The sequence below is a fragment of the Dipteris shenzhenensis genome, chromosome 16 (genome assembly GCF_047967505.1).
Source record: "Dipteris shenzhenensis isolate YYH24624 ecotype China chromosome 16, Dip_SZ_1.0, whole genome shotgun sequence".
Lineage (NCBI taxonomy): Eukaryota > Viridiplantae > Streptophyta > Polypodiopsida > Gleicheniales > Dipteridaceae > Dipteris > Dipteris shenzhenensis.
Genome location: NC_141611.1, coordinates 19,237,082 through 19,263,551, shown reverse-complemented (window position 1 = coordinate 19,263,551; position 26,470 = coordinate 19,237,082). Strand labels below are relative to the sequence as shown.

The window sequence follows — 26,470 nt, the reverse complement described above, 5'->3', positions numbered from 1 at the left end:
TTCATTGCGTTCAACTAAAAAAACAGTCAGGCAATCTAAGCTTCCACTTGGGCTCCAAAAATACTTGACCACCAAGAACTCAATTTCTTGCAACAATTGCACAAAGTCCTAGATTAAGTTGCCAAAGAGAAATATGCCATGACCATAAGAGAGAGTTAAGCCAAATATATCATCCATCCTATTCTTGTTCTTCCAGCCAAAACATCTTATACAACATTTCCACGCTCATGTATATCTGGGATGGCCACATCTAATCTCATCATTGGTTTATATACATCTGGAATTGCTGCGCCAGCCTGCACACACAGTTCAACCACAGCAGGCGTCTGCCCATAATATCTTTTCAGCTCTTTCACTAGAAGGGGAGCTTGTAGGTCCCTTACATGCCAGACATACTTGGGTGGAATCACATCCTCCATTGTAGGTTCTTGCCAGCCGTGCTGTCCTTGCCGCCATTGATGTTTGAATGCTCCACACAGTTTCACCTTATGGCCTCGGGGGCCAACATGTATTTCAGGGCAGTAACCACAAACCCTCACTGGATACTTGGTCCTCAGCTTTTTTGTTCCATCCCACATAATTTGCCATGCTTTTAAAGCCAATTCTGCCATATTTACTATCTCCTGAGAACTCAAAGAAGAAGCTTCCTTTTCCGAGTCTGCCAGTGTCCAATCAACAGGGGTTTTTCTCTCTTCTTTTATTATTGCATCATCATCGTTATCACAGGCATCAAAGCTGGTCTCCTCTTGCGTTGTTGATGTCTCACTATACTCATTTTGAGGTTTTAGACTGCCATTCTCTTTCCCAGAGAATCCATCCAACCCATCTAGTTCAACATCGTCCAGATCAAACATAGAATCATGTTCAATAATTCTCTTACCAATTACTCGAGCTGGTTTGGTTCGTCGCAGTGTGGGGTATTCAGGCAAAGTCACCCCTGCCTGGATACACAGTTCAACAATTGCAGGTATTCTCTCCACAGAAAATCTCTCATCATGTTTAATAGTTTTCAACCTATCGTAAAGATGATATGTGTCAAGGTCAGCGATGACATCATCAATATTTGCATTAGTCCAGACATGCTGGGAGCGTCTGAAGGCAGAATTTGGCCCATCGCAGGTTGCAATCTGATGACCTACTGGACCAACATGTGTCTGAGAGCAGAACCTGCAAAAGTAATCATTTACATCAATAATATCTCTGTTGAAATATCTTGAGTCTCAGTTTAGATAATGTATGCAAAGCAGTCTCAAGGGTGTATTATTACTGCAGAGCAAAGGGCCCACACACAAAATTAACTAGCTGCTTATTCTTGGGCACTGATGACGACATAAGATTTCCTTTTGTTTCTCTCTCTCTCTCTCTCTCTCTCTCTCTCTCTTTTTTGGGGTTGTTAGATCATTTTGCTTCTCTTTCGTTTTCTCTTTTATTTTCATTGTAGAATTTTAGACTTTAGAACAACAAAATCAACATTGATTTCCCAATTTACCGGGGGGTGGTTTAGAGATTAAGATCCAATGTAGCCCATTCGTAGGATATATACCTCGGTTTTTCACTCCTAACTGGTGGAGATACTTTTATGATCTGATTAGAGAGACATATCCAGAAACAGTACTCTAAGTGATATATATATATATATATATAAAGACTAGAATATATCCAAACATACAAATTTAGAATATTAGTTGTTCTAAAGTCAAAAAAACTACACAGAAAATAAAAGAGCAAACGACAAAGAAAAAAGAGGTAACAAAAACTTTTTAAAAAACAAAAGGAAGACATACTTACCAAGCAAAGCAACACTTGCCATCATCAGTGCTCAAGCATAAGCAGCTACATGTGCGTGTGCGTGTGTGTGTGTGTGTGTGTGTGTGTGTAGAGAGAGAGAATATATATATATATATATATATAGAGAGAGAGAGAGAGAGAGAAAGAGAGAGTTAGATAGATCGATATATATATATATATATATATATATATATATATCATCGTGAGAAGATCATGTCCCTTTCGAAGAGAGTCCCCCCAATCAAGATAAGGTATGGCGGTCATGTCGCTTTTGAAGAGAGTTCCCCTAATCAAGATAAGGTATGGCATTCTCCTCCTTTGAACTGATCCTCTCCCCTGCCATCCCGCTAAGCTCTGAGCTCTCTTCCTTCCCTTGTGCAGCTTTCCTCCTACCTTCCTTCCCCTCAGGCAGCTCAGCCCATGAGCGTCTGCGTGCCCCATTCTAAGCCCATCCTCCTCCCCCATCTGCTTCCTTCTGTGGTCATTTTCGCACCACTTCCCCACCAGTCATGGAGCTTACAGCCTGCGCACAGGATCTGCATCGCCGTACAGCCCGACAACAAGCGCCGTACCCATTTTCATACTGCTTTACGTACCTTCGTCGTACATTTCGTACAGCCGTACCTGCACTCCGTACAAGCACAGTACATGTTCAGTACATGCTTCCATACAAGCATCGTACCTATTTTTGTACTATACTTCTGTACATTCACCGTACAGTGCTCCATACAATGTACCAGATCCGTACAGCGTAACAGATCCGTACAGCTTGTACATGCACCAAGTAATCCGTACAGTTTCACACGAGTGAAACAGTTGTCAGAATCCGTACTAGCTAACATTGGCTGTGAATCCAGACATTGGCAGTTCTTGGGGCTTCCGATTCTTTTCACCTTCTTTGGTTGCAATTTCTTGCAAGAACATTGGGGCTTTGGAGTTTGGTATGCAATCTCTTGTTTGTTTGCAGTACATTGGGTCAGATTGCAGGACATTGAGTCACTTTTGCAGGACTTTGAGTCAGATTTGCATACATTGGGTTACATTTGCAAAAATTTCAGCAAAATTTGGGGCTTTTCTGCATTTGCCCTCTTTTTCACCTATTTGCCCTCAATAAATTTGGGGCTTTTGCCAGATTTGCTGTTTTTGCAGTGAACATTGCCTGCCACAGTCACATTTGGGTCAAATCTGCATTTGCCCTTTGATTTGAGTCAGAAATTTGCAGATATTTGCTGTCATTTTTGGACAGCCAGCTTTTTGCAGTGATAGCCTTTAGGCTTTTGGGTTTTCAGGTCTCTTTCAAGGTATCACATTTGCTATGGCTGGGAATAATCAAGATCTATTCGGCATTCTTCGTGAAGATGATAAGTTGGATGGCACCAACTATCCGATGTGGCATATTCTTGTTGCAAAGCATTTGTGGAATATTGTTTCTGGGGTTGATCTGAGGCCAGCCAATGCTACAGTGGTTGCCTCTACTACTGGTCCCTCTGCAGGGGTTACCCCTCCTAATGCCTCATCTTCTAGCACTCCTGCTACTACTCTTCCAACTCAGGAACAGACAAGATGGGATGCAAGAGATGCAAATGCACATTCATGTATTGCTTTATCATGCAAGAGAATCATTATTCCACACATCCGGTCTTGCAGGACAGCAAAGGATGCTTGGGATAAATTGGCTTCTCTCTATCAGATTCACAATGAAGCTCGTGTTGCATATTTGAGAAGGCAATTACAGGAAGTCAGTATGAATGAAGGTGACTCTATGGATGCATACCTGACAAAGGTCAAGGACCTCATGGAACAACTTGCCAACATTGATGAGGTGGTGCCAACTGCCAAGAAATTCAAGGTATGCTTTTGCATTGCACTTGCCTTCTCTCATCATCTACCCATTGCACATTGTTTCAATCTTAACTTGGAGCTTTGTTAATGGAGTTTTCGGAGTGGAATGAGTGAAGAAGTGTGAGTTTTGGAAGGAAAATGAAGAAGCTATCATTTTTTGGCCATGGGTAATCCAGACCACTATTCTTTTGATCAGCTAGTTACTTTGCTTTTGCAGGAAGAGCAAAGTAGAGCTAATAGACAAGCCATTATTCCTGATCATGCATTTGCTTCATAACAGACAGGAAGAGGCAAGGCTTCCAAGCCTATGGGCAAGCCAAAATCTGCACATAGCAGCTGCAATTCCTCCCATGCATCTAAAAATACAGCAGATAAGTCAAAGAAGAAAAGATGCAACTATTGTCGCAAGCCTGGACATGACATTTCAGAATGCAGGAAGCGCATTGCTTCAGAGAAAAAGAAAGCAGAATTGACAGTTAATGCCCCTCGTGCTATTGAATCCCATGAGCCAGAAGATGCTTCACATGCACATGCTCTTCAGGATGATTGGGCATGGGCTGTCCATTGCTCATTTGATCCCTCCAAAGCTGATGCATTCTTTACTACTAATGATGCTCAGTCCTAGTACTTTGATAGTGGTGCTTCCAAACATGTCACATCTTGCAGACAGTTGTTTCATTCTTTAGCTGATGCACCTCAAGGGGGGACCCGGGACTGTCACATGTGCTAATAATGCTTCATATGCTGTAAAAGGAATTGGAGATGTGCAGCTCACATCCATTTCAAGCCATCCTGTTACTTTGACAAATGTTCTTTTTGTGCCTGGAATTGAAGTCAACTTGATTTTAATTTCAACAATTGCCACTTCAGGTTTCAGAGTTATTTTTGATGGCTACACATGCCTAGTTTATGATCTTCGTGATGACAATGCCATAGTTCTCACTGGCAATCTGCAAAAGGGGCTTTATCACCTTGATCATCACTCAGCTGCACTTTCTATTTAAGCATTTGCAATTTCAGATTCACAGCTTGCTGAAACTCATCTTTGGCATGAGAGAATGGGTCATCTCAATTATAGAGCTATTGCAAAGCTACATTCACAGCAGATGGCAAACGATGTACCTCAAACTCACACAGTTTCCAAACATGTGTGTGAGGGTTGTCTTTTGGGTAATATGCATCAGTTTCCTTTTCAAAAGAATTGTCCAAAACTCTCACAAAGGAAATTGCAGCTAGTGCACACTGATGTCTGTGGCCCAATGAGGACAAATGCCATTGGAGGGTACAAATATTTCATGACTCTCATTGATGATTTCACAAGATATTGCTGGGTATATCCTTTAAAAGCCAAATCTGAAGTTTTCTTATGCTCTCAGAGGTGGCTGAATATGGTTGAGAATGAATCAAGATGCAAGCTTGTCACCCTCAACACAGATAGGGGGGAGGAGTATATGTCTAAGGAGTTTGATGTGTTTCTGTCTTCACGGGGCATTATTCACTCATGCACTACTCCTTACACTCCTCAGCACAATCCTATTTCTGAAAGGAAAAACAGGTCCACAATGGGGATGGCCAGAGGCATGCTTAAGTAAATTTTGGCTTGATGCAGTGATGTGTGCCAACTATGTGCTGAATAGATCACCTACACAGGCATTGAAGACTGTTACACCTTATGAAGCATGGAAAGGCAGGAAGCCTTCACTTTCACACATGAGAGTTTTTGGGTCTCTTGCATATGTTCATGTACCATCTCAGCTGAGACATAAGCTTGATGACAAGGCAATCAAATGCATATTTATTGGTTACAGCCAGGAGAGCAGAGCGTATCGGTTATATCAACCAAATACTGGGAAGATTATTGTCAGTAGAGATGTAATCTTTGCTGAACATTCAGCTTCTCCTCTTGTGGACTGCAAAGCTAAGCCAGATGTTGACATGTTTGATGCTTTTGAATCTTGGTTACCTCTGCCATCCTCAAAAGAGGATTTTGACCAGCAACATGAGCCTCCTGTAGGCCCTCCACTAAGCAATAATCAGCCACTACCTCATGCTGATTTGCAGGTTTCTCTTCCAGCACAAAATGATCCCACTATTCGTGATGCAGTCATTGAAGAAAGAGCTGACAATAGACAGCAAAGGCAAGATCCCAGATGGCTTCTTGATACATTGAGGGACAGCAAACAAGATCAGCCTTTTGCTGCCCGGACAAGATCAGGGAATAGACAGCATGGTAACTTTCTTGAGTTTGCACTCCTTGAGTTGAGTTACATTCCATTGCTAAAAATGACACATGGGAATTAGTAGATCTCCCTCCCGGCAAGCATGCCATTGGAACCCGGTGGGTCTACAAATTAAAAAGGAAATCTGATGGCAGCATAGATTGATACAAAGCCCGTCTTGTTGCAAAAGGGTATGCCCAACAACAAGGCATTGACTTTGAGGAGACATTTGCTCCCACATCCAGGATTACTACCATTAGATGTGTCATTTCCATTGCAGCCCATCATCATTGGCAAGTGCACCAACTTGACATCAAAACTGCTTTTCTTCATGGGGATCTACAAGAAGAAGTATATGTCACACAACCTCTTGGCTTTGAGGTTGTTATTTCTGAAAATAAGGTATGCCGGCTTAGAAAAGCCCTTTATGGTTTGAAGCAGGCACCCAAGGCATGGTATGCCAAAATTCATGCACACTTACTATCCCTTGGTTTTCAGAATAGTCCCACAGAACCCACTCTTTATGTCCGTGGGAGTGGATCTGATTTTTTAGTGCTGATTTTATATGTGGATGATATGCTCATCACGGGCCCAGATACTCAGCAAATTGCAGCTTTCAAGGCTGATTTGCAGCAGGTTTTTGAAATGTCAGATATGGGACAGCTCCACTATTATTTGGGCATTCAGTTTGCTCATGTTGAGGGGGGTATCATGATGTCTCAGTCCAAGTATATTGGACAGCTCCTTAATCGTTTTCAGTTTGAGGATTGCAAGCCAATTTCTGCTCCAGTGGACCCTGGCTTCAAATTCTCAGCTCATGATGGGAGCCCACCATGTGATATCACTCTTTATCAGCAGGCTGTTGGATGCCTTATTTATTTATGTCACACCAGACCTGACTTACAGTATGCAGTATCTCAGCTCAGCAGATTCATGCACATGCCCAGTTCACAGCATTGGCAGGCAATGAGTCTTCAGATATCTCAGAGGCACTCAGGATTTAGCCCTCTTCTATGGTGATCAGGGTTCACTTACCATGCATGCTTACACGGATAGTGACTGGGCAGGATGTTCCAACACTAGAGTGTCACATACTGGCAATTGTTTTCTACTTGGCAATTCATGTATCTCTTGGCTCAGCAAGAAGCAACCAATAGTTGCCACATCTAGCTGTGAGATTGAGTACAAGGCAGCTTTCACCGCTACAGTAGAGTGTGTTTGGCTTAGACAATTACTTACAGATCTTGGTATTCGCCAGACATCCTCCACTATTGTCTACACTGACAGCCAGAGTGCTTTGGCCATTGCGCGTAACCCAGTTTCCATGCGCGTACCAAGCAGATTGAAGTTCATTATCATTATGTTCGGGAGCGGTTGTCAACAGGAGACATAGAGTTGTCCTATCTTCCCACAGAGGACAACATAGCAGATATGTTTACAAAGGCACTTCCTCGTCCCAAGTTCGAAGTCTTTCGACAGGCTTTACACTTGGTTCCCTTTGTTACATGATCTGACATCCCTTGTACATTCATAGGTGGCTACATCCTTTTCGATGAACATGACCAGAAAATACCAAGTATTCTGAGACGTTTCCAAAGTACTTCAGCCCATCCCATGGAGGGGGGTTTTGTAGGCCATCTCCTAGTGGTTCTAGTGATGTCCTATAGGCCATGGTATGTGCCTTGTAGACATAAATAAAGGCACTTGTAGTGTTAGTGCCTTTTAGGCCACATAGGACACTTAGTCCTATGTGACGCCTAGGACACTTAGTCCTAGGTCTAGGTACTTATACCTTGTACTTCTCTTTTTCCTATTATCCTAGTTTTGACGTGACGGCTAATCTATCGACTCTTTTGCAACTTGCATTCTCTCTTTCATTCGATCCTACATTTTCAAGTATCACACATAGGGCTTGATTGATAGACCTCCAAAACGAGATGTAATTGGCACCACGTGGATTCAAACATAAGTTTGATTGCACTTTGAATAAGTAGTCACCAATTGCTCAAGCAGAAGGTCTTGACTATTACAAGACTTGTACCTTGACAATTAGGATTATCATAGTCTTAACTGCACATCCCAAGTGGCCCATCTACCAGATGAATGTGACATCAACATATTTAGCTTCAAAGCAAGAGCCTTGATGGAGGTTGGAGCAAAGTTAAGCAATGAGGATGCATGTCAGTGTTGGAAAGGTCACCTCCCCATATGTAAGCCCCCATATGAGGAGAGCATGGGGGAGGGAGACCTAGGGCTGTGCCCAACAGGAAAAGAGAGAAAGGGGCTGCCACATAGACAGCATCATGGCTGGTATGTGGGCAGCACATCTAGGACTGTTAAGGGCAGGACACAGGGCCAGGAAAGTACGGAGCAGAAGCAAGACAGTCTGGGACAGATTGCGCAGGATCTAGGACATGGAGGCGCACTGTTTGCAGAGGCGCAGACATGGCAGGGAATGCAGGCTCAGATCTGCAGCAAGGAATGTGACTGGCAGTGGGGAGGTGGCAGGCCTTTTATAGGCTGCATATTTGCCTTGAATGGAGGGCCAAAAGCCCTGGAAGTTTGGGCCATAAAAGGCCTGAATTGTGAGCCCTTTAAGGGCAGTTTTTCCCAAGCAGACTGGGTCAGTTTTTTGTACAGACTCAGTCGGTTTTTGTACAGACTGAGTCGGTTGGCTGGCCAGGCCCTTGAGGCCTATAAAAGGAGAGGCCTCAGGCCTCATTTCAGCATCATCTGGAGCAGCAATTCCATCAGCAGAAAGAGCAGCAGCAGGGCTTTCTTTGGGCCTACAGTCAGGAGGAGAAAGAAGTGCCTTGTGCTGCAGACTTAGCTTGCAGGAAGCTGCCCACCTAGACTGGTTTCCAGACAGCAAGGTGGAGAAGATTTGTCTATTGATGAGTCTGCACACCTATTGTATGCACATAAGTAAAGAAGTCTGTGATTCCACACCCACACTGCACACTGTGTGAGCTCCTGGGCATTACTATAAGTCTTCCGCTACGTGTACCCTGTTGGAATATGGAAGCAAGAACTAGAACTAGAAACTGGAAATGAAATAACAAGACTGAAAGACTAGAAATACCTTGAGAAGAGTGTAGACAAGACACAAGCTAGACTGATAGATTAGAATGATGTGACCCATTGAATATATGGGCCAAAGTACAAGACATAAAGCAAGAGTGCTTATGGGATAATTGTAGAAGTGCCACATGGCACACACTCAAGACATAAAGACTAGACTTAGACTTACACAAATGTAGACTAGGAAATAGTACACTTAGTGTGCACTTATCTCCAACACCCTCCTTAAGTGGACACTAGGAGTAAGATTGAAAGACAAGACTAGAAGACAGACTGATAGACTGATAGACAAGATAGAAAACATGACAGACAAATGATCCTGAGACACCCCTCCTCAAGTGATATCCTCATATGGGTCCACAAGGGTAAGGACAAGATGGATCTAAAACACAGTCAGATTGATAGACAAATAGACAGACCAAGACACTAGAACCCCTTGACCTACATCATCGGTGGTCAAGGTGGTAGACAAAACATAGAAGTAATCAGAAAGCCCACTTCTCATCATGTGAGGAAGGAACAGCAGGATCAGCTGATGGAGATGTTGCAGCAACATGGGCTGAGGTAGATACAGGAGCTGATGTAGAGGTTTTGGAGTAGCAGTCCCTCTCCCGGTGATTATCACGGCCACAAATGGTGCATGGATGAGCCTTGAAACAGTCCTTCTCCACATGATTAGTTTTGCCACAATGGGTGCAAGGCTTTCTTACCTTAGAACTTCCTTTCTTTGCTAAAAATGCAGTGTCAGTTACCTTTCGTTGTTGAGTTCTTTCTTCCTCTTGGAGAGCATTGATGATACCCTCAAGAGAAGGATTATTATGATACTTGAAGGTAGTGACAAGAGTAGCATAGGAGTCAGGTAAGCTTTTGAGAAGCACAGCAATAGCAATATCTTCGGAGATGGGAGACTTGACTGACGCAAGCTGAACCATAAGACTGCGAAGATAATTGACATGAGAGGCTATAGTAGCTCCTTCCTGCATATGTAGATCAAAGAATGAGATCATAAGTGCAATCTTAGAGTTTTTAGATCGGGCTCCAAAAAGAGTGTCCAAAGTAATCCATGCTTGAGGAGCGGACTGTATGTCGGAGATGTGATGTATGTAATCATCTCCAAGGCCGAGCAATATGATAGCATAGGCTTTGTCGTTCTTGGCAGCAACAACTTGCTCAGATGGACCTTCGGGAGCATCACGGTGAACAATGTCCCAAAGGCCTTCTTTCATAAGATGGCACTTGATTTTGATCTGCCGAGTATGAAAGTTGGACCCATTGAATTTGTCGATAGATATGAGAGAATGAGAGGAAGATGCCATGTGGGAAGGTCTTACCTCTTGCTAGGATGCAAGGGCAGTGTCTATTCCCTTACAATATTGCAGAAAATAAATGAGAGGAAGAGATCCCAGAAGCCGGTTCTCTCACCACTTTGTCAGGGCCATAGCATATGACAGCCCATCGAAGTAGGAGGAACCAGCAGTTTGCAGATATGAGGATTAAAAAGGACTGCTCAGCAAACTGAAAGAGACAATGTACAGTACCTTAGCAAGAACTGAATGCAGAACTGAATGCAGGTTGGGCAGAGATAAAAAAAAGCTTCAGCTCCTCCTTTATTTCGAACAGAAAAGGTACGGGCAGCAGCTTCAGAAAGTCGTGGGCAGCTCCTTCAGCTCACGAAATCAGGACAGAAATGGCAGGCAGATCTGCAGCAGTAGAGGCCACCTGAACTGGTAAAACGGGTGAAGGTACAGCACTGGTACAACGGGTGCAGGTACGTACGGACGACGTCGAAGTACAGATGGCGTACGGTCACAGCGGAGTACGGACGCCTGTACGGACGGCGCTGATCTGTCAGGAGCGACAGCAGGAGCGGGTGCAGATGTGACAGCAGGTTTGCACAGATCTGGAGCTCAGATCTGGCAGAAATGATGCGCAGATCTGGCGCAGATCTGGAGCAGAAACACACAGATCTGTCGCGTAGATCTGGAGCGCAATGGCGGGGCAGAAAGAGGGAAAAATGTGAAGAGGGAGCGCAGATCTGCAGCGGGAGAGAGATCTGAGAAAAGGCAGACTGAGGGGAGAGAAGAGGAAGAAGAGGGATCAACCTAGCTCTGATACCATGTTGGAATATGGAAGCAAGAACTAGAACTAGAAACTGGAAATGAAATAACAAGACTGAAAGACTAGAAATACCTTGAGAAGAGTGTAGACAAGACACAAGCTAGACTGATAGATTAGAATGATGTGACCCATTGAATATATGGGCCAAAGTACAAGACATAAAGCAAGAGTGCTTATGGGATAATTGTAGAAGTGCCACATGGCACACACTCAAGACATAAAGACTAGACTTAGACTTAGACAAATGTAGACTAGGAAATAGTACACTTAGTGTGCACTTATCTCCAACATACCCTCTGTTGGTTATTTTCTAACATGGTATCAGAGCCCAAGTAGGAGGCTCACAGGTGTGGGAGCCTGAAGGCAGGGACCTTGCTGAAGGACGACCCTGATTCAGAAGCTCTAGGGAATCGACTTCCACGACTGGAGGATTGTGCCCTTGCGAGAAGGAGGGTGACTCAGGTTCAGTCAGGTGCGTTCAGAGTTTTGGGTTACTGCATTTGAGTTTGGTTGATTTTGCTGTGTGGTATATACAGCACAGATGTCGACAGCCTCTTCAGCCCCTGCTATCCCTTCCTCCTCCTCCAGTTTTCTCTCTTTCACTATCCCTAACTTTGGAGAGTCCGGGAACCTAGACGAGACTAATTACCCGATCTGGAAAGTGAAGATCCAGAGTCATTTAGTGGCTCGGAAGTTGTGGAAGCTGACCACGGGAGAGGAGTCGAAGCCGGTAGACATGGTGGACAGTAAAGGGAAGGTACTCACGGCAGTAGACAGAGAGGAGCTTGAAGCTTGGGAAGAAAGAGATGCCCATGCCCTGGCAATAATCATAGGGACTACGGCGGACTCTGTTCTTCCGCATATCCAGCTGGCCGAGACGTCAGTAGAGGCGTGGGCCACCCTGAAGGATCTGTACGAGACAGATAATACCTCCCGGATCGTGCTTCTTCAGCATCAACTCTACAATCTTGATATGGAAGAAGGCGATACGGTGCATGATCATCTGACGAAGGTCAAGGTGGTCCGGGATCAGTTAGCAGCGATTGGTCAGAAGACGGACTCATGCCATCTGGCCTTGATGGTACTGAGGAGATTGCCTCGGAGTTTCAAGAGCTTTGTTACGGCTGTGACAGCAGGACAGAGGACCAAACCTCTGACATTTGAGGAGTTGTGTCCTTTACTGCTACAGGAGGAAGCTCGGGAGAAGCTCTACAACGGGGACAAAGATGACAAGGCGATGCTGGTGAAGGATTCCGCAGGTAAGGGAAAGGGCAAGCCTAACAATGGCAAGTCCAATAAAGATGACTCTGATGACGAGGGGACTTCGAAGAGGAAGCACAAGAAGAAGTGTTTCTATTGTGATACGCCCGGACATTTTGCAAAGGACTGCAGAAAGAAAAAGGCGGATCTGAAAAACAAACAGGAGTCTGACCCAGATTCAAAGGGAAAGGCCAAAGCTAATGTGGTAATCGAAGAATTGTTCCTGGTGACATCACCGAGTGTTACCGAGGTCAGGTATGTTGATCCCGAAATCACAGTAAGGATGTCTGACATAGAGAGTTGGGTCGACGAGGAGTCAGATGCCTTTGTGAAGGAGAAGGACAGTATGGAGTGCTTGGAACCTTCCAGGTGTGTCGCTGTTGACACTGACACGAGGGTGGATTCCATGGAAAGCCTTGGGGTCTCACGGTCAGATGGATGCTGGACTTCAGAAGGGGACAGTACAGGATTACACAGGATCTTGGCGGGTGCCTCATTGAGGTACAGGGTTTGCTTTCAGAGCGAACATTCAGGCAGTACAACAGTCTGGTATGTATTTGATATTCTGCATTTGAGCCTTTATAGCATGCTGTGGAGAGATTTTGCTCTTCATTTGTCGCAGGTGATAAGAGATTGGAAGGAATTGGCCTTCTTCGAAGGCAGAAGGGAAAGTTTTGGTGCTTCTTCAAATCTCGGACGCAGATTGCTAGAAGGTGGTGGACAAAGAGTACTGAAGCCAGAAGAGTACCTGCTTGAGAACTCAGCGAGAGTTCATGGTCCAGGTTATCTGGATAAATTCATTGGTTGCAGACCTTGCCAAAGGAAGGACGGGTTGAAACAGACCCTCAGAGCATGGTGCCTGGAAGACTCCAAGTTGTTCACTCATTATGAGGGGGACGACTGGAAGATCGAGACGGCTGGGTTGCTCAAGTTCAGAGGCGGGAATGCGACTGAAGGAGGTGGTACCAGGAGGTGCTACCAGAGATGGACCTGTGTACCAGGATGGTGTGCGGAAGCAGAACCGGACCTGGTGGAGCAGGAGCCACTGGATGAAAAGCCAGGAAAAGATTTCGACACCGAAAGGTTCCAGAGGACTACGACCAGGGAGTTACTGGAGCATCTTCATCGACGTGTTGGCATTGGGCTGAGATGTGTCGGTGAGAGGGGGTGTTGGAAAGGTCACCTCCCCATCTGTAAGCCCCCATATGAGGAGAGCATGGGGGAGGGAGACCTAGGGCTGTGCCCAATAGGAAAAGAGAGAAAGGGGCTGCCACATAGACAGCATCATGGCTGGTATGTGGGCAGCACATCTAGGACTGTTAAGGGCAGGACACAGGGCCAGGAAAGTACGGAGCAGAAGCAAGACAGTCTGGGACAGATTGCGCAGGATCTAGGACATGGAGGCGCACTGTTTGCAGAGGCGCAGACATGGCAGGGAATGCAGGCTCAGATCTGCAGCAAGGAATGTGACTGGCAGTGGGGAGGTGGCAGGCCTTTTATAGGCTGCATATTTGCCTTGAATGGAGGGCCAAAAGCCCTGGAAGTTTGGGCCATAAAAGGCCTGAATTGTGAGCCCTTTAAGGGCAGTTTTTCCCAAGCAGACTGGGTCGGTTTTTTGTACAGACTCAGTCAGTTTTTGTACAGACTGAGTCGGTTGGCTGGCCAGGCCCTTGAGGCCTACAAAAGGAGAGGCCTCAGGCCTCATTTCAGCATCATCTGGAGCAGCAATTCCTATCAGCAGAAAGAGCAGCAGCAGGGCTTTCTTTGGGCCTACAGTCAGGAGGAGAAAGAAGTGTTTTGTGCTGCAGACTTAGCTTGCAGGAAGCTGCCCACCTAGACTGGTTTCTAGACAGCAAGGTGGAGAAGATCATTCTAGACGGAAAGTCTACTCACGCTCGAGGTGGAGCACGCGGACTCTAGTCTAGAGATAGCCAGAGCAGCAATTCCTATCAGCAGAAAGAGCAGCAGCAGGGCTTTCTATGGGCCTACAGTCAGGAGGAGAAAGAAGTGTTTTGTGCTGCAGACTTAGCTTGCAGGAAGCTGCCCACCTAGACTGGTTTCTAGACAGCAAGGTGGAGAAGATCATTCTAGACGGAAAGTCTACTCACGCTCGAGGTGGAGCACGCGGACTCTAGTCTAGAGATAGCCAGCAGATAGGAGAAGGACTTTTGTGGTAAGATCAGAGGACCACACCATTGGTGGGACTCTGGATCTATCTCTTTTGTATTGTGTCCATAGTTGTGGACGGAAATATATTATTTGGTGGTTTCTCTATCTGATTGGTTCATTGTCTATTGATGAGTCTGCACACCTATTGTATGCACGTAAGTAAAGAAGTCTGTGATTCCACACCCACACTGCACACTGTGTGAGCTCCTGGGCATTACTATAAGTCTTCCGCTACGTGTACCCTCTGTTGGGTATTTTCTAACAGTCAGTTAGTGGATATTACCAAGTATTCGCAATTGAGAGGGTTTGATCTACTTGCCCCAACTATAGTCTTCCAGTGGAAATACTATGTAATTCTGTCATATGAACCCCTGCACTTGGGTGCAAGGTGACAACTGGCTTCATTGACAAAGTGCAAATAGTTCCTATAATCTATTATAGGATATTTTGTATGCCGTGACCCCATTGTGAGACCTTGTCCACGAAATCAGGCACGAGCCACGTAGGTCAGTCTCTCAGCCTTAGGCCAAATCAAAAGTCAAGTCCTTGTTCACTAGTACCCACTGGAGAATAGTAGGTTAGCATTTCCATCTTAGGGTTTTAGCTAGGTCTAGGTCTCAGCCTAGGGTAGGAGCCCAGAGGCCCCCAAGGGCTGGACCAAGTTATGGGGACAGGAGCAGCCAAGGAAGGAGCCCAGAAGGGCCCTGAGGCAGCTCCATGAACAGGAAATGGGCTAGGGGGAAGGCTGACTTGTGCCCCTCCCTAGGCAGCTAAGGGCTGGGGAAATGAGCCCAACCAGCCGACTGGCTGGTCGGCTATTTTGGGCTGGTTGGCTCAGCCCTACCAGGCCCCCACAGCCCCCTATGTTGGGGTAAAGGCTCTATGGCCACCCAAGTACAGTTAGTACACTTAGTACTTTATTTGTTAAGTACACTAAGTACACCGTACTTAGTGTTGTAACCTTATTCTTTCATATAAAAGCTTCACTGTGTGCTAGGGGAGGTACACACATACGTTTTATCCCCACACTTCTTGTGTCTTATCCTGCTTGTGTGTGTCGGTGTGCTCTCACTCTCTCCCTTCCACAACTGGTATCAGAGCCACTCTCCCTATCCTCGCCTATCCAGCAGTTGCCTATTAGTGTGTTTGCCCAAACGTGGGTCTTACCAGCAGCCAAGGCACCACCAACAGCCATCACCATGCAGCGCCACAACCATCGCTAGGTAGCGGCAACAGCCTGCAAGAAATCGCCGTCAGCGCACCTTTTAGCTGCTAGCGCTACGCTAGCAGCCTTTGAGGCTGTTCAACGCGGCGCCAGCCAGGGCCAAGGCCACCAGCGACGCCATCGGCGCCACCAGCAGCAAGCCAGGCGGCGCCAGCCAGGGCCTAGGCCACCAGCACCGCCTTCAGCGCCACATGCGCCCACAGCTCTGCCATCTCCGTCTCCTACCTGATCTTGCGAAGCAAACGGACATTTCCCGCCTACCGCCAAGGGTCTTCGCCCTGATTTCAAGACAGGTCTTATCACTTGGCCAGTGATTGTACACAGTGTTGGCACTATGTATGCATTGGTCAGATCTGTGTAGACACATGCAGCATATGCTACTGGATGCAAGTCAATGGACGTGCAGTCACATGCCTTATGAGCAATAGCGGATTGGTGCCATTTACTGTGTTAATGCACGGAATGTGCTGTCAATTCAAGGGGCTTTTGATGCTATTGTGCGTGGGACAAATGCTGTAATTGGTTGCTGAAATTACATTCACATTTGTTACAGATTTGGTCAATTTTTGACCAAGTTTGACTTTAGTCAAATTTGGGGCTTTTGACATTGTTATGCATATCAGTGTTGGGGGAAACACCTAGATGCTTTATGTGATCAGTGGAGCTTTGGGAAAGCGGTGTATGCACTAAAATCTTCAAAATTGGCTTCTAGTCAAGGGGCTTTTGCCTCATTCAAGTTCTAAACTGTGTCACACAGTTATAGAGGCAAGAGAAAGTCTAATTCTGACAGTTCTGGACAGTTATACAGTCAATTTCTGTTGCTGTACTAGAAAGTACAGTCGGGTACTGTCCGGAGTCAATTTTTGGACTGTAAACAGTCACTTTACTGAAGTCTAAAGTGCATAAAACAGTGCTGTTTTCACTGTTACAGCAGGGACATACATTGTGTCAAATCAAGGTACTGCTGTACTGTACTACAGAGCCTCAATTAATGCATTAAGTATTGCTTTTCTGGATCTGCAGCCGGCAGGAAACAGACAGTATTTACTGTTAAGTGGGAGAAAATTGCAGGAATTAACTTTCGAGCACAACTACAAGTGCATCTGTGCACTTAGTTTGCAGGGAGTCAGGCACCCAAGTGTGGGTTATATTTCTTGCTGATTGTAATGGCTTCATCCTCGGAATCTTCTCTTCTCAATATTAAAAAGTTGCAGGGTGCTGCTAACTACCCAATGTGGAAAAAGATGGTCCTGAATGTGCTAATTCTCAGGCAGTTTCATGCTCCTATTATACACAAAGGTGTGAAGCCCACTGGTACATCTGATGATGCTTGGGCACTAGCTGATCTGTCAGCAAAGTCCATAATTGAATTGTCACTCCATGAAAGTGTTGTTTGGAATGTGGATGGTGAAAAAACAGCCTGGGGTGTGTGGAAAAAGCTACAGGACACATATGAGCAGCAGAGTGTAGCCACAAAGATATATTGGCTGCGCAAGTTCTTCAATCTGAAGATGAAGGAAGGGACCTCCATGGATGCACATCTCAATGAGTTCAATTGTCACTCAACTTGCAAATCAAAAATATGTGGTGGATGAGGAAACCAAGGGTATGGCACTCTTGATTTCTCTTCCTGAAAGTTGGGAAACATTCACCACAGCTGTAACAAATGCAAACACTTTCATAAGTTTTTCAGATATCACAGGGCTGATTTTGCAAGAAGAGCAGAAGCTGAAAGCTCAAGATGCAGTAAAGCCTAACAATGCCTTAAATGCAAGGGGAAGAAGTCAGCAAAGAGGCAAATCTCAGGAAAGGGGAAAAGGGAGGAGCAAGTCCCGCTCCAACAAAGATGTTGAGTGCTACTACTATGGCAAAAAGGGACATACTAAAACGCAGTGCTTTAAACTGAAAAATGATAAGAGAGACAAAGCCAAAAACACTGATGCGTCAGATGCAAAAGCAATTGTACCAGTAAGCAATGGCAAGAGCAGTGTGAAGATTGAAGAGCTTCATTCTACACACGGTTATGACAGTGAGGGAGAGGTTCTATTTCTCTCTACTTTGGATGCTCATTCTCTCCATGCAGGAGATTTTGCAGACATGCACTCTTGGATCATTGACTCAGGTGCCTCATTCCATGTTACACCTTACAAAGAATTGGAGTCGTTTTTCTAGGGGATAATCATGCATGCAGTATTGTTGGTATTGGAGATGTCAGGCTTGTATTTGCTGATGGTACTCAGCTTATGCTTCACAATGTTAGGCATGTACCCGAAGTCAAGAAAAATCTGATTTCTACTGGCATGATGGATGACGAAGGTTTTGTGACCAGCTTTGGTCATGGTTTCTGGAAGGTCACCAAAGGTGCCCTGGTTGTTGCCAGAGGCTCTAAGGTTGACACAATGTATACTCTTCATGCTAAAGTATGTAATCATGCTGATATTCATGCCACCGAGCTGCCGAATATTTCTATGTGGCATAGCCGGATGGGACATATGAGCATAAGTGGAATGGAGCAATTGGCTCGCCTTGGCTACTTACCGTCTCTTAAATTTTCTGATTTAAAGTTTTGTGAGCACTGCATATATGGTAGACAGTTACAGTGTCCTCATAAAAGGAGATTAGGACATAAAGATGCTCAACTTGAGCTTGTGCATACAGATGTGTGTGAGATGCCTAGTCCTTCACTTGGAGGTGCACGGTACTTTGTCACATTTATAGATGATTCCACAAGGAAGGTGTGGTTGTATCCTCTTCGATTCCAGTGTTCCAGAAATGGCTTGCTATGGTTGAGAACCAAACAGGCAGAACACTAAAGGCTTTGCGGTTAGATAACGGTGGGGAGTATATGTCTAATGCATTCAATGCATTTTGTGATGCTAGAGGTATTAAAAGAGAACTCACTGCTCCTTACAGTCCAGCGCAAAATGGCACTGCAGAGCGTATGAATAGAACCATACAGGAAAAGTCTCGCTCTATGATGTCACATGCTGCTTTACCTCAGGATTTTGGGCTGAAGCTGTAAAAACAGCAGTACACCTCATCAATAGGTCACCAAATAAAAGACTAGATGGCAGAGTGCCAGAGGAGCTTTGGACAGGAAAACCTCCTTCCTATAAGCAGTGAGCACTTGAGGGTCTTTGGCTGCACTGCGTACGTGCATATACGCAGAGAAAATCGCAGCAAGCTTGATCCTAAGTCTCTTAAATGCATTTTTCTTGGATATGGTGACAGTGGTGAGATGGGTTACCGCCTATGGGATCCTGTGAATAAGAAGCTAATACGCAGCAATGATGTCTTATTCGATGAGTCATGTATGTTTAAGGCAGCAGATAAGCCTTCTGATGCTTCAGAGGTTGACATTGATGACTCGGGACATCCTCTGTACAATTCAGGCAGGCTGCAAATCAGCCACAACAGCAGCGTAATCAGCCAATGCATGATGCTGCAACAGGTCCAAATGGACAGCCCGCAGTGGCGGAAGATGTACTACGGGACATGCCACCTTTGGAAGACCTCCCAGGCATAATTCTGCAGCCTGATCTACTAGAACAGCAAACTGTTTTAGGTGAGCAGCAAGTCAGACAGCAAGACCAATGGGTCCGAAGGTCCACTAGACAAATGAAACCGCCAGACAGATTTGTTCCAGGAGCAGATTTTATTATGCTTACAGATTGTGGAGAACCTTCCTGTTACAAGGAAGCCGTGCAAATGCATGATAAAAGGCTATGGGAACTAGCCATGAAGTCTGAAATGGACAGTCTCCATAAAAATGGTACTTGGGAATTGGTGCAGTTGCCTAAGGGCATGAAAGTACTGCCATGCAAGTGGGTGTATAGATTGAAAGTCACACTTGGAGCTAAGCCAAGGTATAAAGCCAGGTTGGTTGCCAAGGGCTTTAAGCACGAGTATGGTGTTGATTTTGATGAGATCTTTTCTCCGGTGGTTAAGATGACCACACTCAGGATTGTACTTGCTTTGGTTGCATGTGAGAATTTGGAATTATGCCAAATGGATGTGAAGACAGCCTTTCTTCACGGTGATCTTCATGAGGAGATCTACATGCAGCAGCCAGAAGGATTTGCAGTCAAGGGCAAGGAGTCACTTGTATGCAAGCTTAAAAAGAGCCTTTACGGGATGAAACAGGCTTATATACCAAAAGGGCTGCCAATGGCAGCTTAATCATTCTCATTTTATATTTGGATGACATGCTTATTGCTGGTAGAGCTCGTAAGGAGCTTGATGACCTTAAGAAAAGATTGCATGAGGCCTTTGATATGAAGGACCTTGGTGATGCAAATCACATACTGGGAATGCGGATACGGAGAGACAGGGGACAGCGTTTGTTGTATTTGTCTCAGACCGAATATATTGGCAAAGTATTGCACAGGTTTCATATGGAGGGGGGGAAAACCCTTAGTTCTCCATTGCCTCCGTATGTGAAACTCAGTGCAATGGACAGCCCACACTCAGATGCTGATAGGGCTGAAATGGCCAAGATTCCGTATGCTTCAGCTTGTGGCAGTCTCATGTATGCCATGGTTGCTACCAGACCTGATATTGCGTTTGCAGTGGGAGTGGTTAGCAGGTATATGGCAAATCCAGGCAAGAAGCATTGGAATGCAGTGAAAGGTATCATGAGATACCTGAAGGGCACACAGGAGTTGTGCATATGCTTTGGCAAGCGAGATGCAAAGGTGCATGGTTATGTGGATTCAGATTTTGCTGGTCATCCCGATAACCGGAAGTCTACTACCGGTTATGTTTATACATTCACTGGAGGTGCAGTGTCATGGATGTCAAGGATGCAGCAGTGCATAGCCTTGTCTACTACGGAAGCTGAATATATTGCAGCCACAGAGGCATGCAAAGAGGCCTTATGGTTATCTCGGCTAGTGGGACATTTGGGCATGGCATTACAGGTGATATTCCATTGTTGCATTGTGACAGTCAGAGTGCTATTCAGTTGGCACACAATCCTGTCTTTCATGCAAAGACAAAGCACATTGATGTGAAGTATCACTTCATCAGGGAGGTGATAGATGATAAGCTGATTCAGCTTGTCAAGATCCACACAGATGATAATCCAGCAGATCTGTTGACAAAAGGCTTGCCTGCAGAGCGGTTTGCACATTGCCGACAGTTGATGGGTATAGGTTGAGCCTCATTTATTTTTACTTGAGGGCACATTGCCTTTAAGTGGGAGGTTGTTGGGGTAAAGGCTCTATGGCCACCCAAGTACAGTTAGTACACTTAGTACACCGTACTTAGTGTTGTAACCTTATCCTTTCATATAAAAGCTTCACTGTGTGCTAGGGGAGGTACACACATACGTTTTATCCCCACACTTCTTGTGTCTTATCCTGCTTGTGTGTGTCGGTGTGCTCTCACTCTCTCCCTTCCACACCCTATATAAGGGGGGTCGAGCTCCTCTCAGTTCAGCTTCATTCCTCCAGCCTGGTGCAGCTCCTAGCCCTTCCCTGCAAGATAAACATCAGTTCAGCAGTCCCTGAGGGTGATTCAGGGAGTATCCACGCAGCACCATAGCTCAGCTTGGAGTAGAGATTTGGGGTTCCTGTTTCAGCAGCTTTCTTTTACAGTTTTCAGCCCTTTCTCAAACTCTATCTTCAGCTCTGTTTAGCTCCATCTCTCTCAGCTTCCATATAGATCTCTCGAAGTCCATAATCTCAGATTTCTGTCTTCCCATGATCTCTCTCACTCACGCAGCTCCGCTGCATGCACGGGGACAGCACAAGCCCCTTCAATAGCCTTGCACAGTGGTCCACATCTATAGTGTGGGCAGCGTCAGTCGTGGTTAAGATTGGGTTGCTGCTCAGGCATTGTGGGTCAGCTCTCAGTGTCGAAGGGTCATCCTCAAGTTGCATCCCGTGCTCTCTGAAGGAGTGTTACTTGTATATTTTGCAGTTCTCCAAGTATGAAGCAAATTCTTCCCTATTTGGGGAAGGGGGGCCTCACTGGGTATAGGTTCCCTATTTGGGGAAGGGGGGGCTCAGTGGGTATAGGGACCCAATCTGGTGTCGTCTACATTCTCTCTTTAATCCCTATCTCTCTCTTCCTCTTTATGGAGCATACGCATACGCCTCGCACAAAGGTTTAAAGAAGGTCTAGCTACAATTACACGATCATTAACCGTTGCATGTTACATTGGTATAAGAGCTTTGGCCTGTAGTCCAACTTGACTACCATGAGTGCATGGTCTTGTTAAGATCCGGAAAGGACACACAGACCAGCATCATGGAGCAGCAAAGGAGAGGAGAAGAGAAAAATTTCGACTGCAAGGAAGACAAAGAAAGTACGCTTCTACCCAACGTTCAAGCAATGTTAGAGAAGCTCATGGAACAGAATCGACCCGTCCTGGCTCAGCTTGAAGAGACTTCATGGCACTTGGGTGAAAAAGACAAGCAACTGGAGGAGACACAAAAACAGCTCAAAGAAAAAAAACTACAAAGGAGGAAAAACCTGAAGAACGCAAGAGACTCTCAGAATTTAAAAAACTGCTCTTGCTGATGCGCGAGGAGTGCAAACAGGAGGTGGCACTTTGGTGTAACTAGATGGCCCAGGCCGAGAAGCCTCACCGACTTGACTGGGAAGCCATGTTGCTCCAACACAAACAGATGCTTAGCCACTATGCAGGCTAGCATGAGCACTGCTTCCTCCTCAGGTTCGACAACACCGAAGGTTATTCCACTCACCTGGTCCACTCCGAACTTCACGAAATACGACGGTAAGTGTGACCACTCAACCATTTTGCAGTTTATTCATCAATTTGTCAACAAGACAAAGTCCACCTAGCTGCCCCTCATCTGACCAGTGAGGCGGTGACCTAGTGGCAGCATTGGTCTAGTAATTATACTAATCTAACCACACGTCACAAGCTTCAATTGGGATACATCTGTGGCTGACCTCAAAGCTCGGTTTCTTCTGCCTCAGCACTTGCTGAATCTAGAAGACAAATTGTCTCATCTCGCCCAGAATGGTCTGTCGGTGTTAACCTACAGTAATAAGGTTATTACCCTTGCCCAACAGTTAGGCATGTCCGAGACTAATAAGCTCAAGCAGTAGATTAGCAAAATAGACTCCAACTTTTGCTTCCTTGTCCGAAACTTTGACCCACTCACTTACGAGCGTGCGCTTATCCTGGCTCATAATCAAGAAATGATGCTGAACGGAGGAAAGCCTATGCAAGTCTAGCTAGGAGCCAAAGCCCCACAGCACAACCTCAACGGGTAGAGGGCCTCAACAGAAGGACAATAGCTTCCAGAAGAAAGACAACCAACAGTCAGCTGGTCAGAAAAAGGAGTCTAAGCCTGAGATGACTCCAAATGAAAAAGCTAAAGCAGGCATTATGGGAGGATACTTACAACCCAACGAACAAAAGCGCTTCGAACGGCGTACCATTAATGCTCCTTGAAGGTAAGGAGGGTATGCTTGACGAGCAAAAGAAAGCCCTCATCAGAGCCTCTGGCAAATTTTCTTTCACAGTTCAAGAGGCCTCTTTTCAACAAGACTTCATCCTCACACCACTATTAGGATGCGACATGATACTCGAGCTCCAGTGGTTTTGAGAATATTAACCTGTGTTGGATTGGCAGCAGGATTTCTTCACAGTTGTCAAAGAACTACCTGAGCCAGAAATCACAGAGACAGGAGCATTCCTAGCATTCCTCTGATCTCCCACATCCAAGCAGCTCGTGTTGTTCACAAAGGCACAGTATGCGCATTAGTGTATGTCCGCTATCAATCAAATTCAGTGCAGCCAGCTCCTCCTTTGGGGCAGGCCATGGCCGATCTAATCCGGGAGTTCCAAGAAATTACGCTCAGGGCTGATCTACCACCACAGCTTCCGCCTCACAGAGCCAAGGACCACCGGATTGATTTAGTCCCAGACTCGACACCTCCCAATAAGTTTCCTTCTCTTATCTAAGTCTATGGAGGCAGAGTTAGAACAACAATTCACCAGTTACTATGCACTGGGTTTATCCGGCGATCCTCATCACCTTTACTATGTGTCGCCTACAGGGCACTCAACAAAATCACGATCAGCAATAAATTTCCAATCCCGCATAGACTACATCTTAGAGCGCTTGAATGGTGCCAAGTAATTTTATAAGATAGACCTTAAGAGCGGTTATCATCAAGTCCCCATATTCGACACTGACATCCCAAAAACAGCGTCCGAACAAAGCGAGCTCACTACAAGTTCGTAGTCATGTCAAAAATGCACCACCAACATTCAATAAGATGATGTCACAGGTGTTTACTGAGCATATAGGAGTGTGCATGTTCCTTTTAATAGATGATAAGTTAATTTTATCAGCCACAGGAGAGCAGCATGTGCGGAAAGCTCTTCAGCTTTTGCGCAATAATCAATTAAACCTCAATGCCAAGAAAAATGAGTTAGGCGTGATGGAAATCCAATATTTGGGTTATATCATCAGTGCCAATCGCATTCGCTTGGACCTTGAAAAAATGCAAGCTGGCAATCCCCACGACGACCCCAGAGATCCTATCTTTTGTAGGTCTTTGCCATGCCTACAATTCGCATATGCCCGGATTCTCCACCACCTCAACACCCTTAACCAACCTATTAAAAGGAGTGAACACTGAAGACTCGCCGGAAAAAGATTTCCATGACCAGCACAGCTTTGCAGGCCTTCCACGACCTAGCTCCAGTTAGGAAAATCACATCTTGGGATGATCCATTCTTGGTCATTACCGACGCAAGCAATATAGTCCATCGGGGCAGTTTTACAGCAACAAGAAAGACCCGTGGCATACTACAATAGAAAGCTTAACCCTGCGGAAAAGAATTACTCGGGGGGGCTCAGTGGGTTCAGGGCCCCAATTTGGTGTTGTCTACTTTCTCTCTCTAACCCTAATCTCTCTCTTCCTCTTTATGGTGCATATGCATAAGGTCTCTCTACGATTACACGATCATTAACCGTTGCATGTTACATTCTCATCCAATCCAATTGCCAAGGGTGAGTAATTAGAATTCCAACATGATGGTACTTCGGTTTTTCAAAGTTATTATGGGTATGGGATCACAATAGAACACAAGATCCACCTTGAGTGGTGGGATTCCAAATGATATACAATAGGATACTATTTCTATAGGTGCAATCTTGTGGCTTAGGGAGAAGCAACCACAAGTGGTTCTGCAACATTTGCCTAAATATAAAGTGGCATGCACAATACCATGCACTACAATTGCCAAGGACTTGGTATTTCATGCTTGTGCGAAGCATAAAATACCAAGGAGCTTGATCAAGGTTAAGTGATATTTCATCAGGGAGAGGAGAGCCAGTTTAGTGCTGCATTGTAGAGTGCACATCCAATATGCTTCTTTCCAAAGAGTAGAGGAAGAACATTGTAAGACTAATGGGCGTGGGCTCACAACCTAGCTATAAAGACAAAAGACAAAGCTGTCGGTAGTTCAACAAGTCCACTACTTTTCCTCTTTGGACCGTCTCCTTCAGTTCACAGACGTGAGGCACGAGGTAGTACAGAATCAGGCAGCAAAGTGGAGGAGATAATTCACGAAGTAACTTGATTGATCTCTGGCACCAGGAGAGATGCTTGGGATGATGGGACCTTCGGGTAATGGAAAAACTATCTTCCAAATATGAAGAGAGGACGACTCACCGGGTAACTGAAGAGCGAGGGAGAGGGATAATCAACATTAATCATATATAAATTGAAAAAGGGCAACAGTTTCTCTGCTCACACAAATGGATTTAAAAGCGACCAAAGTATACTCACTTGCAAGCTTTCACGGGAACTACTTCCATAAGCTTGGTCACCAGCTTTATAAGGGCGATTCTGGCTTCGAAGACCTCGTATGCGACGGGAATCAGCGCTGGCACTAGCAATCCGTTTGCAGGAGGTCGCAAATTGCGTTCTTTAGGCCCTCTCTTCACTTGAAAGCCACCCCTTCTGGGTAGTGATACGAAAGGTTTCTTCTTGTGCTTTGGCAGAAGTGGGGGGAGATCTCGATTTTGACTCTGCCCACCCACTGAAGTGGAGCTCACTGCGCTCGCACAGAACTGCGGCCGGTTTCCCTTGCGCTGCTGGAGAGCTCGCGCTCGCGCTCGCCATTGCCGACGGGCAGTGCAATCTGTTCTCTGCGAAGCAGGGAGCAACCCAAGTCAATACGTAGGCCCTTCTTTCAACTACTCATCATTGTCGTGCAGGACTGGCAAGCAGCAACTAGTAGCACATCTGAAAAGCTACCTGGGCGAAGCTTGATGGAGAGGAAAGGAAAACACCTGTTCTAGAACAAGGGTCGAGGAGGCGGGGCTGCAGCAAATCCTGGAAGCAAGCAAAGAAATGCGATGAGAAAACCCAAAATGGTGAAAAGATAAGGATTGGAAGGATGATCTTGAATGTGCAGATCCATGATTTGTGCATGATTTGAGAAACCCAAAATGGTGAAAAGCTAAAAATTGGGAAGAAGGCAGGGAAAGGATACCTTGAAGGATGATCTCAAGGAACTGAGGAGAGTGGATTGAATGCGCAGATCCATGATTTGTTCATGGACTAGATACCACTCCAACTCTCAACACTTTTTCAACAAAATATCAAGACCTTGAGGATCAAAGCTCTTGGTTTCTCTTATTATGGGAAGTGTGGAACGCCTTTCAAAAATTGCTATCATCCAAGGGTAACTTGAGAGGGGCTTTCAGGGCTGGTTCTCATAATGTAAGGGTGAGGTGTGACAAAAGGGTCATCACATCTCATGGCCTTTGGC

General features: G+C 45.5%; 1 protein-coding gene across 3 annotated transcripts; it reads right to left on the bottom strand.

Moving 5' to 3' along the window:
- Positions 1-86: 86 nt before the first annotated feature.
- On the bottom strand, positions 87-26,385 carry LOC147892660 (APO protein 2, chloroplastic-like). 3 transcript variants are annotated; one of them, XM_087387317.1, is made up of 4 exons: positions 26,192-26,385; positions 25,989-26,031; positions 25,483-25,837; positions 87-1,167 (listed from the first exon to the last, which is right to left on the bottom strand). In XM_087387317.1, exons 1-4 carry the CDS (start codon positions 26,243-26,245, stop codon positions 207-209), a joined length of 1,413 nt encoding a protein of 470 aa, XP_087243443.1. In that variant the 5' UTR covers positions 26,246-26,385; the 3' UTR covers positions 87-206. The 3 variants fall into 3 exon arrangements, with proteins under 3 accessions (XP_087243443.1, XP_087243442.1, XP_087243441.1); XM_087387316.1 differs by having other exon boundaries at positions 25,483-25,844; positions 25,954-26,019; XM_087387315.1 differs by having other exon boundaries at positions 25,483-25,844; positions 25,954-26,031; positions 26,192-26,384.
- Between the last annotated feature and the right edge of the window lie 85 nt (positions 26,386-26,470).